This window comes from Pocillopora damicornis, chromosome 5, assembly GCF_964200805.1.
Source record: "Pocillopora damicornis chromosome 5, jaPocDami1.2, whole genome shotgun sequence".
NCBI classification, from domain to species: Eukaryota; Metazoa; Cnidaria; class Anthozoa; order Scleractinia; family Pocilloporidae; genus Pocillopora; species Pocillopora damicornis.
The window spans coordinates 17,036,159-17,051,954 of record NC_142674.1 but is presented as its reverse complement, the minus strand read 5'-3'; the positions used below and the strand labels follow the sequence as shown (position 1 = coordinate 17,051,954).

The following is a 15,796-nucleotide window of genomic DNA, read 5'->3' as shown; positions in this document are numbered from 1 at the left end:
TTTCGGCTTTCAAACCGTGGGCACCAATTTTAAATCAGCGGTCTCCCAAATGAGCCTGTGACGTATGTTATGAGGATCACTTTAGAGCGTGTTATCGTTCAGCTAAGTTTTAATACAAATTGCTTCTTCGTCGACCCTTCGTTATGAGCGGAATAGAACCATTTCAGTTCGAACCAGTATATCAGCCTGGAGAAGAACCACCTCAGGAAGAGAGTGTAGGACAGGAGGTAGAAGCCCACGAAGACAATACTTCGAGGATGGGAAACACCGAATGGTGTTTGTGCGGCGCTTGTGCGCTTATGCCGGTGGCAAATGAATGTTACTGCTGCCAAGAACTAGAGGAGCTTAATCAAAAGTTCGACGATTCAGGTTTGTACTTATTATGTGATTATTCGCACGAGTATTTTGTTTGAAGCGACCGCTTCTTTGCTAAGAGTGACAAAAGGTGGACAATTGCAAACTCGATCTTAGTTGTAATTACAATTACAAGGTCTGATGGATGAAAATTATTGAAACAGTGAGGGAAATAAAATGTTAAGACTTTTTTATTCTTGATAGGTGCTAGATGTATAACAGAACATCCGAAATTTGGTATTGTATGCTTGGACACAGATGTTTTGAGCACGGCATTGGTTGCAATCCACAATGCGCGGCTCAATCCTATTCCCGACCCTATCGTCAACAGGTAAACTGTCTTTTTCTTTCTTATTTTGTACGCGTAATTAAGTCAATCGCTTTCGTGACTTTATATCCTCTTGTTCTCTAGAACTTGGCGTTTGGTAGCCTACAGATAATTTACTTGGTGGGCACATGGAGTATTAGGAAAAAACCGGCGGAGAATCGTGCCAGCATGCGTCGTCACGGCCATACGTAAAACATTTCCAGAAGAGAGTGGTAATTACGTGGGGTTTCGAGAAGCAGATCTGGAACTTTGAACGTTATCCGTAATGTCTTTTAATAATAATAAAGTAACATATCCTTTGCGTGTATAACACCAGAGGCTCTTCTTTCCTTATGTTACGGTTTCTTTCTAAAATTTGCGTGAAATATACAATTACTTATCGAGGATATGAATTACTAACACATTTCTGCATAGTGATTCAGTCAAAAGCCATGCAGAGCCAAACGAATGTCATCCCTACTGCAGTTATTAAATTATCCACATTGCCAGGGATAGCTGCGTGGCCTGAATGAAATAAACCTCAAACCTAACTTTGATTGCTTTTTGCTACATGATAGCTTTTATTTTCATTTGATTGTGTTATTGACAAAGTTGTTGTATTTAATTATTCGAAAATCTCGAAGTATGATTAGCAATGACATCTGCTTTAGGAGGCCGGGGTTTGCTGGCAATGTTTTCAGGAATGTGTGGTGCTGTGACTGTTGCACTCCTCTCTTGTGGTTTTAAGCATTTTCTCTCTACAATGGCATTAAGCATTGGCTTGAGATGATAATTGGTTGTCTTCTCAAATATGGGCTTCGCCACCCATTCTTTTGTATTTTTCGGAAACACTACCTTGTATTGCAGCTCCCCTTGGTTGGCACCCCTGGATACAGTGGCTTGTTGTCTACCAGTGTTGGCATTATGGTCTAGGGCTGCCAACTGAGTTCAAGCAACCATGCCATCATAAGAGAAGAGCTGCCGTTTTGGTGCATATTTAGCCTGCACACTATGGTACACCTCTAAATTGCCAGTATGACAACTTAGTGTTAGTTGCTGAATGTCCTTCAACAGATTTTTATCGAATACAACCTCCTTCAATGCATTATGAGCAGAGGAGCCAGGCCCAAGCCACCTTTTAGTTCTTGCGATAGCTGGAGGGATTGGTTGGTGGGCACATTCCTCATACAGGTCAGCTGAATCCCAGGAGTGGATATTGGCAGTGTGATAGACAATGGATATCCACTTTTCTCTCAGCATCTCCTTGTCTCCCCCACATGTTTTGGCACGCCACCAAAGGTGGTTTGAGATGGATCTGATCCAGAGAGAGAGATCAGCATATTCTTTCTTCTTTGCTTTTTCAGTTAACTTTTTAGTTATACTCTTGGAAAGGTGCCACACATCAAATTGATGATCAACTTCAGGGAAATTTCTTTTCATGTCAGCCCTAATGCCCACATGACGGTCAGTTGCAACAACCATAATTTTCCCCCCTTTTTCATAGATGTTTTCCATACAGCGTTTAAAACCCTCTCTTTCCATGGCATTGCTATTATTTACTTCACTGACCTGAACAACCTTGAAGTCAACAATCTTATCAGTTTTCTGATCAATCATGGTATATGTCCCATATTTTGCATTATTGCCAGGACTGTCACAACACCCATCCCCGGAAAGCCACAGATCTCGCCCCCCTAGCTCAGAAAAAGTGGAATTTTGTTCTTTAAGCCAGAACTCATTGATTACGGGTAATAAGTACTTGTTTTGAATATTATAAAATGTTTTCTCACTGAAAATTTTCAAATTTAAGATATCTGCCAAAGATGCTACTTTTGTAAAGGTAGAGCCACTGAGCAAAATAGATGATGACAGCAACAAATTTCCAGCTGCCATCCCCTCAAGCATTGGCTGGCTTTGCCAGGAGTACTTATGATTATTCATACATTCTAGGGTGACAAATAGTTGGCTTCCTTGTGTGGATTGGTTCCTGGTGTTCGTTGTCTGATCCTGACAAGTTCGAATCATCTGAATCTTCCTGTTTTGTGGGAAGGTAGATGCCATCTTTTCTTTGAGAGACTTCTGGGGAAGCAGCAGCTTTAGTTGCTTCTTCCTTGTTATCTTCAATTTCAGGAAGGAATACCTCTTCAGTCTGGGTGCTGCTTTCTGAAACATCAACCTCGACTTGGGTGTCAGTAGATTTCATCATTAAATGGAGACCACGAAGATTGACTTGGATCCCAAAATCCACACCCTTGTTTGGCAAATTCACCTGCACTGCTTGTGACTCAACCAACGTGCTTTTAGGCCCTAAATCATGTGGGAATGGATATAATGGGCTGTCTGAGGTTGATGTACTTGCTCCACAATTCACTACATCAACAGGTGCAGGCTGTTCGATTCCACAACTAGGTTGTGCAGTGATAGAGGCTATATACTATAACAGAAAAAATATTAACTCTGTTATGGTATGGGTTAGTGACCCTTTGAGAGAATGAAAAATGTGGGTATGAGGGATAAACTATGCTACTATATGGTTACACAATGATTCAATGGGATTTTCTTGGAAAATATAACACCTGACCCTGCCCTCCTTTGGTTAAAAGCCTGCACTGGTTTCAACTTAGAATTTCCAGTTGTATTAAGTTTTTATTCTCATAGAAGTAAAGAAGGTTAAAAGAATTCATTATTTAAAGAATAATATCCACAACTTATATATAGTCTATTTGTACTAATTTTGTTCACCTGCTAGTTAACAAGGGACAGGTATAATGTTCCAAGAATTAAAGAATAATCACTTTATTCTGAAACAATTTAATTTTGTTTACCTACTGGTCAAAAATTTCCAGGAGAGATGAAGTACAAAGATTACTCAGAAAAAAAACATCAAACTAGAAGGAATTCCATGGCAGGATATTGTTTTGCTTAAGGAGAAGAAATACTTTTCCGTGAAAATTTAATGTTTCTCAATGGAACCTATTCGGGTGATATCCCTTAAGATATAAATTGTTATTGCCCTCAAACTGCATTCACCTTTCAATTTTTTTTTTATCAATCATGCATAAATAATGAGCAGCTTCAAGAGTTTGCAACAACCCAAGCTTTGCAACAACCCATTCCAGTTACAAGAGAGTAATTCGCGATTCATTTACTTCTTTTCTGACTTTCTCTTCTGAACGTTTCTCCGATGAAAGTCGAGGTCTTTTTGATGGTCTCCGATGCGAAAAAACCGTGGGTATTGCACCTGGTTTTAGCGTAGATCTTGGTTTCAAACCAAGAACTTCTGCTCTCATTTTCACGTCCTCATTAAAGGCGAAATAACACCTTCCCTTTAACTAACACACATTTCCTTTCCATTATGTAGCCTTCACAAATATCGTTTTTTGGTTTGTAATTGGAAAAAAATTAAAATCTTCCTCAGTATCTCACTAAGGAAAGATGGCAGATTTAACTTCAGCGCTATAATGTTTATTACTTGTAGTCTTAACATGACGAATATCCAGGTTCTATATCGTCTTCAGAAATTACCATGTTAGGTAGCGAACAAAAGGGTTCCTGACATTTTGAAGAATCTCCAGAGAGAAAGGAAAAGGATTTTAGCAAAACCCGTTGTGAACTGTGCTCCAGTTCGTTATTTTCATTATTTGAGACAAGTTGGATAACGTGCTTTTGCTTCTCATATTGTTTCTCACCGGTCCAACTCCGAGGTGTTCGGTTACGAACAACAATACTGCTCTCTGTGTCTCTTTTGGAACTATCTGCAGATCTACCAATTCGCATTTTATATTTCGCTCGCCTTTTCCGGTTCACAACCTCCTGTAGGTCCTTCCTGATAGAGGAAATCTTTTTGAACATGTCCATGTAGAAAGAATTCACGAAAGCTTTCATTTCATCATTAAGAGCCTTCTGATGATTCTTGCCTCGTCTACTAAATGGAAATAATAAAATGCTGTGAGAAAATAAGCGTTACGCGAACCCCAACTTGCCAACTTCTCATGTAATCCTTAAATCAAGGCTGCATAAAAAAAAAAACAACAACAACATCAATGTCAGCTGGACTACAGCTGACATTAATGAATGCTTCGGATGTAAGGTTGTAAGCTTTGAAGTCCACAGGAGGCATGCTGGGAACTAGACGGAGAGATAAAAATAATGATAAAAAAAAAAAATTAAGGCATCGAGAACCTTATAGAAACATTTCGGGAAAAAAATTAAAAACCCCATATCAGTAGCTCAAAACATAATAAAAGCGTAGTTAGGAGTCTCTCTTTGTTTTGTGTAGGTTTTTTTTTTTTTGCTGTTGTTGTTTGTTTGTTTTTTTTTATTTCATTAAAGCAATTAACAAAAAGAAAAAAAGAAAAAGAAAAAAGCTATTACTATCAAAATATCGATTTAAACAGGAAGGCAAAGACAAGATAGGAGAAATTAAGAATTTTATTTGTTCTTCAAATGTCGCAATTGAAACACATGCAACATCCTGGCAACGCTTTCACTGCCGCCAAAAACTAAACTCACCATCTTCCCATGTTTGCACAAGGTCAAAATATTCTTTTCCTCAACCTTTAGATGTCCTGGCACAGATCACTACCCAATACCATGTGTTGGGAGCTAATTCATCCAACAAAATGTGATGTATTTCTGGGCCCAGTCTCTCGCTTATCCACGTCAGTGTTGACCCGTCTTCCTTTGCGAATCTGATCTCGTATCCCAAGAGGATTCCATGCACGTAAGCTGCGTTGATTGGTTTCCATGAAACACGGATTGATCTTGAACTTGTGACAGTGATAACAGTGTTTGGTGGGGGTTCACTCGGAACTGATGACCAAAAAGACCAAGTTTGAAACGGAAGATTGCAGTTTCATATGAAAAGAGGTCGAGGATAGATTAGGTTTTCGTTCGCTTTGGTTTGCGACTTGTCGCCAAATCCTACGCATGTCCCTGCACCTATCAGCTACGGGACTCGCGACCTGATCACAGGCAATTTCTGTGTTCATTGTTTTAGTTCCTCTTTCGGTATTAACTATTGATCTAATTGGCCGTTGCCATTTTTATCGGCTTTGCTAAGTGCAATTCATTTTAAAGTAAAAACACTTAAATAACTTTAACTATGAACCAATTTATAAAGGCAAATATTCCGCATAAGGTGTTGCTTTGAGAGTGAGATTTCCTCTGAAGAGGAGCTATCGTTCAAATCATCGGCCTTTTAAAACTCGGTGGGGCATATTATCCACCTTCATCGACCTCTCATTGAAACTAATTGGTCTCTTTCACGTGCGCATTATATACTTACCATCCTCCTCAGTCCTCAAAGTCAGTGCCTTACTCGGTATTCCGTTTCCATTCCTCGTAAAAGCATACACTCTTATGGTGTAATGTGCGAACTTTTTCAAATCCTCCAACACCGTCTCCTGCGGCGAGGGTAGCACAGATTTTTGGATGTTGGGTTGAAACCTGGTGATGTTTTCCTTGAATATAATAACGTAACCAAGAAGTGGAACTGAATTCAGTTGTGTGACCTCCGACCATTTTAAATGAATTGTTGTTGACGTGGGACTGTTTAACTCCAAAATAACTGGAGCTTCATTTGGCACTAAAGACGAAATGAAGACAACAGTCAACAGTTTTGAAGTACGTTAATGTCATTTGTTGCTTCGTATACAACTGCCTTTTGTTTTCTTTTTAAGTTTTGTCCACCATGAGATCAGGGTTCAACAATCTTGACCATACATAAGATGCCATAATTTCAATGCTAATGGTCCTAGAGACAAAACCATTAGAAAATTCAACCACTGATAATCTAAATTTAGAGACAAAACATCGAGAACGCCACCATGATTTTTGTCTCATTAAGCAATATAAGATTTGTAAGTGTTGTCAAATTAAGGACACATAACTGTTAATCGTTTTCATAACATTGCGCGCGCAAGTCCTCCATATTTTATCAGGGGTTATCATGTTAAAAATCCTTATTTTTTTTTTGAGTGGGCACGGTAACCAATCTTGCAATCTGATTGGTTCTTTACCTGGTCAGTATTTTCCTATCTCTACCCACGGGCTACAATAACGCTTTCGTTAGTCGAATTATTATTCCAACTGTCGTTGCCATTTTTCATAATTATATCTCGTTTTCCCGGCTGGGCAGTATTTTTAAGCAAACACGTCGGTCACTACCTCAAGGCGATGAATAACTTATGAATCCTCTCTTTTCTCTCACTCAAATCAGTTTGGTTGACAGAAAAATATCGGCTTCAGAAAGAATTTGTATAAACAATAGTGTCATAACGTTGGTTGACAAGCGGCCTAAAACCCGTCTGCAATTAATTTTAATCGGTCACAAAGAGTACCTAGAAAAGTAAAACGTGAAGTATTTGGTTACAGTTAAACTGAACGATGGAACTTTCGTTCATTAATACCTGAATTTTCTCAAGCAATTTGTTCGCAGTGAAAGAGCAAGCGAAGTTTTCATTTAAGTTCTACATCAATTATATGCTCTCGGTGAGCCTTTTCAAGCCCATTAAATCGTAAATTGCACAACAGAAGCTGAAGGAATTTTTTGAGAAAAGGCCGCATTAAATGCCCTTGTGTTTTTCACCATACTGACCTGCCAGCCGGCAAATAACATATATTAAACCGCAGGGAAGTGTATCCATCACATGACGTGTGCAATTTCACCTCGATTGAAAGTTTCCGTCAAGTTAGAACAAGATTACCTGGTGAAACCGACAAAATTGCAGTAAGCCCTTTTTCGTTCTTTTTTTGTTTTGTTTTGTTTTTGTTTTTGTTTTGTTTCTTTTTTTTTTTTTTTGCACAGCTTGCGTCTGCATGCTACGTTATAGAAGAATTGGTTCATGCTTAAGCTGTGCGTATATCCTTCGTGTTATGAATGCACTTGGGAACTTTAAAGAGCACTCAAGAGCTCTCAGCTGCGTCTCAAAACCTCCCGCGTGCATCCATAACTCGACATACGCGCACTAAGCATGGAAAAATTTGTAAATCTCATATTTTTAATATTTTTTTTTAATCCAGTTCAGAGGCTATGCTATCGTTGTGGTTTTAGTCGTGCTCAACAGAATATGAAAGCAAAGGAATGTAGATGGCCAAGGAAGTTCTTCCATCAACCTCATCTTGTAAGAATCTTCTTATAAGACAACTATGATATAACCTTAACGAAATGCGAAACCCGCACTCGCTTAGCAAGCAGTTTGCGGCACTGGTTCAGAAGGAAGTAAATCAGTTATACTCTAAAGATTCCCAGATAGTGCTTAATGCAAAACAATTACTATAAACAATGAGACGAAGTTATCTATTCCTTAGGTCCTCTCACCATAACTGCTGGTAATGTTGAGCAATTCTGCTGGAAAATTAGTGTAGGAATAACTGGCTTCAGATTTACATCGGCGATTTATACTACCGATCTCCATATAAGTGAATCATCTAACACTAATATGAATGAGCTTTGGCGCGTTGACCTCAAAAGGATCGAAAATGAATTAAGAAACGCATAAGGCGAAAGAGAATTCAATGTATTAAATGACTGTGTAAGTGCTGGCCTCAAGCACAGGCAAATGCTAGCCACCAAATCGCGATTGAATTTACTTCTACTTGTGATTGTTTAGGAGGCTGACGTTAGTTTTCCTGGACAAGCATACAACCCAACAGAGTGGACTAAATTGAACTCCCGGATCACTGCTCTCGAAACTGTAACGCGAGTATCATCTGTAATAAAACGAAGGAGATGTTGAGATGCATGAATGCGTCTTTGTTCGAAGAGTAGATAAGGCCATCGGTTTAGAGATGAATCCAACTAACCAGCAAAAGAACAAAGCTGCTGGTGATAGCCTCGCCTATCATAGGAGCATTCTTAAGGGGCAGATTTAACCTCCACATCTAGTTTCATTTTCTCAAAACAAAAGATCTTATCCAAATTTTTAATTAGTCCTCACACAAATAAAACTAGGAAGAAATACCTCAAACTCAAAAGCTTGAATGTTATGTTGACGCCTTTTTCCAAATAAAACGCCATGACCTGAATTGAACGAAGTAAAAATTTAGGGATGATAACCGCTTGTGAAGACTTTATGAAATAATTGTTATGCTTGAGCTTAAGCTACAGTTAACAAGTAGTATACTCCTTTACTCCACACGGAACTATTTGTCACGATTTCCAAGGTTATTTAAATTAGGTTATGGATGAAACCTTAGACTGACTGAGACCGTTCAATGAAAACTAATGGACAGTAGATCAAACAGGTGGATCAAACTTTTAGATCAATATGCATGAACTCATTTTAACCAATAAACCTTAGAATAACACTTTATGACAGCTTGTACTATACTAAATAAAGCTCAAGAATTGTAGAACCCACGGTAGATTCAATTTCATCCTTGAATCTCTTGTACAGCTCAAGGCTATTCCAAACGTCGTGCTACTGCCGTGCCGAACTCAAATGAAATAGTAATTTCGATTTAAGCACGGCAGTAGCACGCCGTTTGAAACCATTAAGCGCGGCACGGCTGAATTAGGTTCGGCACGACTACTTAGCGCGGCAGGCCTTGCCGTGCCGCACGGCAGTAGCACGACTTGGTTTCAAACGTTGTGCTACTGTCGCGCCGAACTCAATTCATAAATTAATTTAACGGATTTTGCATTATTTGCATACTATTACGCATGCGCACTAATAAAAAGGACAAATCTGCCCGTTTTGCCCGAAAGCTTGAGAGAAGAGGAATCCGACGGTGACAATAAATTGCTTAGGGTTAGGGTTGGAAACGCCGGCACGATCGTAATACAGTAACTTGCTGGCTCTCGTCAAGGGAAACCAGAAGAAGAATAAATGAAAAAACTTTCAAAAGTAATCCTCTCCTTGCAATAACAGTATTCAATATGGACTGTTGCATTCGCCTGCGTTGCCTTCTGGCATTTAAAATTGTCTTAAACAAAACAAACTTCTCGCGCTCTTCGTTAAGGTTTCCCTCCGCCATTTTGGATGGGGCGATACCGCTGGATGGATGGTTTGTTTTGTCTTTTGAATTTGGCGCGACTGCATTAGGTTCGACGTTTGAAACCGCTGCCGTGCTATCGTCGTGTCAGTGCCGAGCCAAATTCATTTGAGTTCGGCACGGCAGTAGCACGACGTTTGGAACAGGCCTCACTTTCAGGGTTCGCAAGCTCATCACTCCAGGTTTCAGCCTTAAATCGCACTTCGAAGTTTACCTCTTCAGCTGAAGACGATAAATAAATAAACGATTAATTAATTATTGATTACCGACTATTAACCTTATATTACTCACTAATTAACTTACCTGGACAGGTGTCCATATTACAAAACTGCATCTCAGCTGCTTGACAAATACAGTATCTTCCACCAAAAGCTGGTTTAGGGTTGTCACACTGACGTTTTCTTGTTTTGTTTCCACCGTTACAGGGCCTGTTACAGTTGGGCCATTAAGTCCACGCACTCCAGTTGCCATGAACTAGATTAATTAAACCATGGAATCACCAAGTATTAGAATGAGTATTAGTGCGAGAGGCGAGAAATTGTATAGAAAATAACCCCTAAATGGGAACAGAAAATGCAATGAAATAGCAGGAAATTAGGTGCTTTGACTTGAAAATTACGGTGTTACACCACCACAACAACACCTGTTGACGCAAGAGCATTCCGGGAAAACAGCCTTAGCTTACGAGATCTAAGAAAAAGTAAATTGTATCATTTCCCGATATATCTCCAGACCGTGGAACCTACCTGTCGAAGGTACCTTTTACGCAGATACACTGACACATACCTACAGCCAGGGGAGCTGTTAAAGATTTAGAAAAACAATTGACATAACGACACGTTGCAAAGAGAGACATCACAATAGCGTCATTGTACGAACTCAAGGTACTTCACACGCTGAAAAAAGATCAACCCCGCTTAAGTCTAAGTCTAAGGGCTGAAATAACCGTAACGATATTTATGAGAATGCAAGCTCCAGAATAGGAAATCCAAGTGAAATGTCAAATGACGGAATTAAAGGGTTTAAACGGAGACCAGGCGATGCACCCCGGCTATGCATCTAAGCAGGTCTAGGTATCACTGGAGACGATGTCTTACCTATTTTATTGCCACATGTATTACCAGTGTACTCTGAGGTACAGCTGCAGTTGAATCCTTCTGGGTCAACTGTCCTTGAGCAATTGCCATAATTCTCACGAGGATTTGGTATACAAGGATTGTCTGTCGATAGAAGAACTGAAAGGGTTCAAATTGTACAAGATCAAGAAGCAAAACAATGTAGCTCTCAAATATTGCTGAATTCTCGAGCTCTGGTTAAAAAAAATACATAAATTCGAACTTGGGTAGCTCATCGGATCGAGTGGCTCGTGTACCTTTGACACAAATCACAGTCGAACCTGTGTGAAGCGGCACCATACATTAAGCGGTCGGTCTTCAAAGTCCCGCAATTTTTACCCCATCATTAGTACAACTTTCACCTCTAGTCAGCGGTGGTGGTCATCCTCTACTGAGAGTCTTAACATCCTTTTTGTTTTGTTCTTATCTGTATTGAACGGTCACATAAAGGGGAACCACTCAAATAAAACTAAGAGTGATATCTTAAAGTTATCCATTCTTATCTCCTGAAATCAATGTAGTAGTATCGTGACCAACTGTTTGTACGACAAGAGGTCATATACGGAATAAATTCCTGTATTAAGCGGTCAAACGGTAGTAAGCGGTCACCCCCCTATTTCCCGTGGTTGACGATTTAATGCAGGTTCAATTGTAGACAAAATGCCAAAGAGGACAACTAAGTATTAGTAGATAAAGAACGCGGACTGGAAGAAGAAACATATCAAACGGACCAGATAAAAGACATCAATTAAATAATCATCATTGAAAAACGCAAGATTAAACGAAGGTGATATTTAAGTTTCCTTTTTCCTTTGTTAAATTCTTGTTTTTTTCTTTAACCAAAGGGAAATAATTGATCTGCATGTAGTCTGCGTGTTTTTCTATATACATAAACGTGGAAAATAAAAAAAAATGTTTTGTTTTGTTAGACAGGTCCCCTCGTCCAAAATTGGACATGCCCGTTTTTTTAATAAGTAAGGGGAGGTGTCAAAAAATTGAAAAGCTGACACGACAAGGATAATTTTTAGCTTCATATCATTCATTATCGACTGTTCATTTCTTTTCCAGCTTTATTATTGTGGACGTCATAGCAAACAATCCAATTGATATCATCAATATCAAACACATTGATCTTTGCGATGCAAGCTTACGCGGCCGGTTATTTTGAGATTGAAATTTAAGCAAACCCACTTGGAAGAGTAACATTGCAGCAAAAAAGCACTATTTGAAATACGTGGCGATTAGTAAAGCCGTGAGAAACCTTTTTTCAAAATTATAGGTCTCAACTTACTTATAACTGAATCACAGATAAGAATTATACCAACTTTGAGGACCTCTGTTCAGCGCTGGAGGACGGAAAAGTTGAAGGTGTTCTTTTAGACACTTACATTGCAGCGGAGCACAAAGACAATCTGTTCAACGACAAAATCTTTTTCAAAGAGATTCTGGACAGACCATTTGGTTATGGAGTTTTTCTATCAGGAGCAGCAGGGAATATGGAACAGAGATGTCGAAATTAAATCAGCATGCAAAGAAGCAAAGTATTCCATATCATCTAGAACGTAACAGAGACGCTTGATGTAAGTGTCTCATTTCCTTAAAAAAGCGCCTTTGTTTTAGCACATGGGGTATTGCAATGGCTTTGGAGGTATTTTTTGGGGGGTTATAAGAGAAAATTTGGTTTCATTGACGCAAAAAATAAAGCAAAGCAATCACAACGTCCAATCAGAGAAAAGGAGGATATCGAAAGAGTCAGTAAGAACGCACAGTAAAAACAATCAAACTGTCTGAAGGGCAGGAAAACGCGAGTGACCAATTCATAAAGCCGATTCTATCAGTACTTTACCACGTCTCAACTTCTTGGCTTGCCTGTCTCCTTCTTGCAGCCGCCAATCTTCAGTGAAGTTAGCCAGTCCTTCCTTTCAAACATGTGGGAACTATCTGGGTTTCTTATCATTCTCATGTATGCTGCCACTTTTCCGAGATCTGCCCTCATGCCAGTTCTCTCTGCCAGATTAGATTTCGTAGACAGATACAGCTTAACGTCACAAGTGAAACGTACGGCTTCACTTCTTGGCTTATGCGGTGCCCAACCAAGCTGCAGGTCACTGCCAGAACTACTTGCTCCGCGCTCGTGCTGTTGTTCGCCAGTAGATTCTAAGTGAGCTCTGTCAATATCCTCTTTGTCAACACTGAGGAATTTCTCCACCCAGTCTCTTTTAAGTCTATCATAAGCTGTATCAAAATTTCAGCGAATGTGGCAGTGCTCGCCAATATCAAGGTGACTCTCTAGTTCACTGCATTTTTTAAAAACCCTGTTGCAGCCTGGCTCAGAACCAGCGAAAAGACCATTCGATTATCCACCATCACTATTTGTTGTTTTCTTATGGAGCCGAGCCGCCTTGAGCAGTAGGAAGATTTCATTTACAACAAGTCCTGTGGGACCCTGAGGCTTAACGATGAAATCTTGGTAAGGAATCAACCTACCCTGCCCAATAGCATAAGCTCTCCATATTCGCATTCCTCCCCCTTCAAACTTGAATTTGTGAAAAAAATTAAAAACAATCAAACGAACAAAGAAACAGACCGTTTCTAAAACACACCTTTAGGGTAGCACATGTTGTTCAGGTTCCTCAGGGTACAGTCAATGTTTTTCTTTGGGAAACGTATTTGCTCTCTATCTTTCTGCAGTCTATGCAGATTATTAGTAATTCACACATTAACCATTTCTGTCAAATCGACAATGGATTTTCAATTTTTTAGACAGGAAAAATAGACAATAAAAATGTTAAAACTGGGATGGGGCATTAGGATCGGAACAAATTAAGGCTGGGAGAGAAAGATCCATACCCAACCATGTCCATCTACTTTTCCCATCTATTCCCACCGCCCCCTCTTTTCGGGGGCCTCTAAATAGCAACACGCTTCAGCAACAGTGGAAACCTCTGTTTCTTTTCTTGCTTTATACTAACTCCCAATATAAGCCAAAGTAACATGTGTTCTGGACTTACTCGCCTGTAAAATGTCCTGACGAATACAAAGTGATGAGATTGACAACAGTACGTAATGAGAGTGAAACCCAGAGGAACCTACGTTTTAATTTGTCCATAACGGCTTAAACCAAGCCTTATCAGGAGCGTTTCTCTTCTCGGATTGCCAGATTAGTAAAAACGGCTTCAAAATTAATTAATTTATACCTACGCGAACCAACAGGCACAGTGTCTCCCATGATATTTTTTTATCTCTCTTGCTGTATTGAAATTAACATCATGTGTTCCAAAAATCGCCGATTTTTTTTCCTTCGTGTCTTATATATATAGAAATTTGTAACGGGGTTGAGCCACGGTCAAAAAGGAGAGGGGTGGGTGGGAAGTGTGTCTGCTTCAAAGTATCGTTTACGATCAAATGGAAGAAACATTGTCAAAGGGATTAACGGAAGCTAGATTCAAAGAACATGGGATTATCTCTCTTGCAGTATTGAAATTAATATCATGTGTTCCAAAAATCGCCTTTTTTTTCCCCTCGTGTCTTAGATATTAGCGAACTTTCGGTGCTTGCCAGTACTTTCCTAGCCCATGACGATGAGCTGGAAAAACTGTCATTTTTTCTATCTGTTCCTCAGTGATCTCCAACAAACCAGCCCTTGCTTATATCAGGTTCTCTCAGATAAACTTTCCCTTAAAAGGTGGTGTTTAATTAGATGCGCATGAATATCAGAATTACACCAGTCAAAGAAAAGTATTAAATCTGTACCTCCTCGACTACTTTCACATTTGCCTTCCGAAATGCTTGAGAACGATCACAACGCGGCCATTCTTCAAAGCAAATAATGCGAATCTTCTCCATGAAAATTTTGATTATCCCCGTCGCAATGTAAATATTTCCGACTTGTTGAGTATAAAATTTGCATATCATATCATTTGAAATTAGCTCAATTGACATAAAAGCAAACAAAAAGACAAAAAAAAAAATAAAAATAACAAAAAAGGAAAGAAAAGGTATGTATTCAATAGAGTTACACTTTCGGTGCATAGTAAGGTAATGTTAGTAGATTGATTACGGTAAAAAAGGTAATTTATCACTCTTGTCGTTAACCACTTATTTCGACCACTCAATATCTCTGTGCGATGTAGTTTTCATTGCTCTACCTGTGCTTTGAGTGATATTGAATTGTACAAAAGGATGGTACTGTAAAAGCGCCGGCTGCTAGCATGAAATGGGCAAAATAATTATGGAAACGTCGATGAAAGCCTATCGTGTGGAATACGTCTGTCTTATGATAAAAATATGACTGTCCTTTTTTTTCTTCTTTTGTATTTTATTTTGTTGTATTGTAACTGCTGGTCACTTACAACTGTATAATAATATTGTGGCATTTATAATAAAATTGTAAGGGAGTAAAGAGAGGAACACATTACTTTTCTTGCACTTTGGCAGTGATCTGACTCAAAACGCTCGTATATTATGAAAAAGTAAAACATAATCAATCAAGAAAATGGAGTTCGTATCAAACTGAGAAAACTAAAGAATACACGGCACATCATCAACAGGTAACAACTGAATTATATATAGAATAACCATGTTGTCAATGTTCCAAACGGTACAAAAATAGCCAAAAAAAATACCTTTCTCTGAAGAGTCTCTCTGAGAATGAATAGTGTTACGGTATAATCTAACGACAGAAAAATACTGCAATCCTACTTAACTACTTTATTAAACAACGACAAATAAACTTAATAAGGGGCGACTCCTGAAGGCAGTTCAATAATTATCCTCGATAAACTTACTTAAGCCCACTACAGTCTATATCTTAGTTCACCACTGAGTCAAACTCACATTTTCCTCCAACGTTTCTTGAAATTAGCAACCTTTCACTATAGCTCTCTCTCAACTCCCGACAATAACAACAACTACTACTACCTAAATGAGTCCTTATATACATTCACAAAGTGTTCTGAAACATTCCAGAGTTCAAAGGCAAACGGGTTGTCAATCAAGTTTGACAAGTTTAACAACTTTGTCA

The 15,796-nt window shown here is 39.0% G+C and overlaps 1 protein-coding gene and 1 pseudogene across 1 annotated transcript; one reads left to right on the top strand and one right to left on the bottom strand.

The window, feature by feature from the left end:
- Positions 1-96: 96 nt before the first annotated feature.
- Positions 97-1,218, top strand: LOC149045684 (P2X purinoceptor 7-like; annotated as a pseudogene).
- Positions 1,219-1,252: 34 nt separating this feature from the next.
- LOC149045683 (uncharacterized) lies at positions 1,253-2,644 on the bottom strand. The gene has a single exon (XM_089207415.1). The coding sequence runs from the start codon at positions 2,600-2,602 to the stop codon at positions 1,610-1,612; it is 993 nt and encodes a 330-aa protein (XP_089063541.1). The 5' UTR covers positions 2,603-2,644; the 3' UTR covers positions 1,253-1,609.
- Between the last annotated feature and the right edge of the window lie 13,152 nt (positions 2,645-15,796).

What these genes read in the sequence shown, in the direction of transcription:
- LOC149045683 (XM_089207415.1), bottom strand. Translation starts at nt 2,602, where the DNA reads ATGAATAATCATAAGTACTCCTGGCAAAGCCAGCCAATGCTTGAGGGG.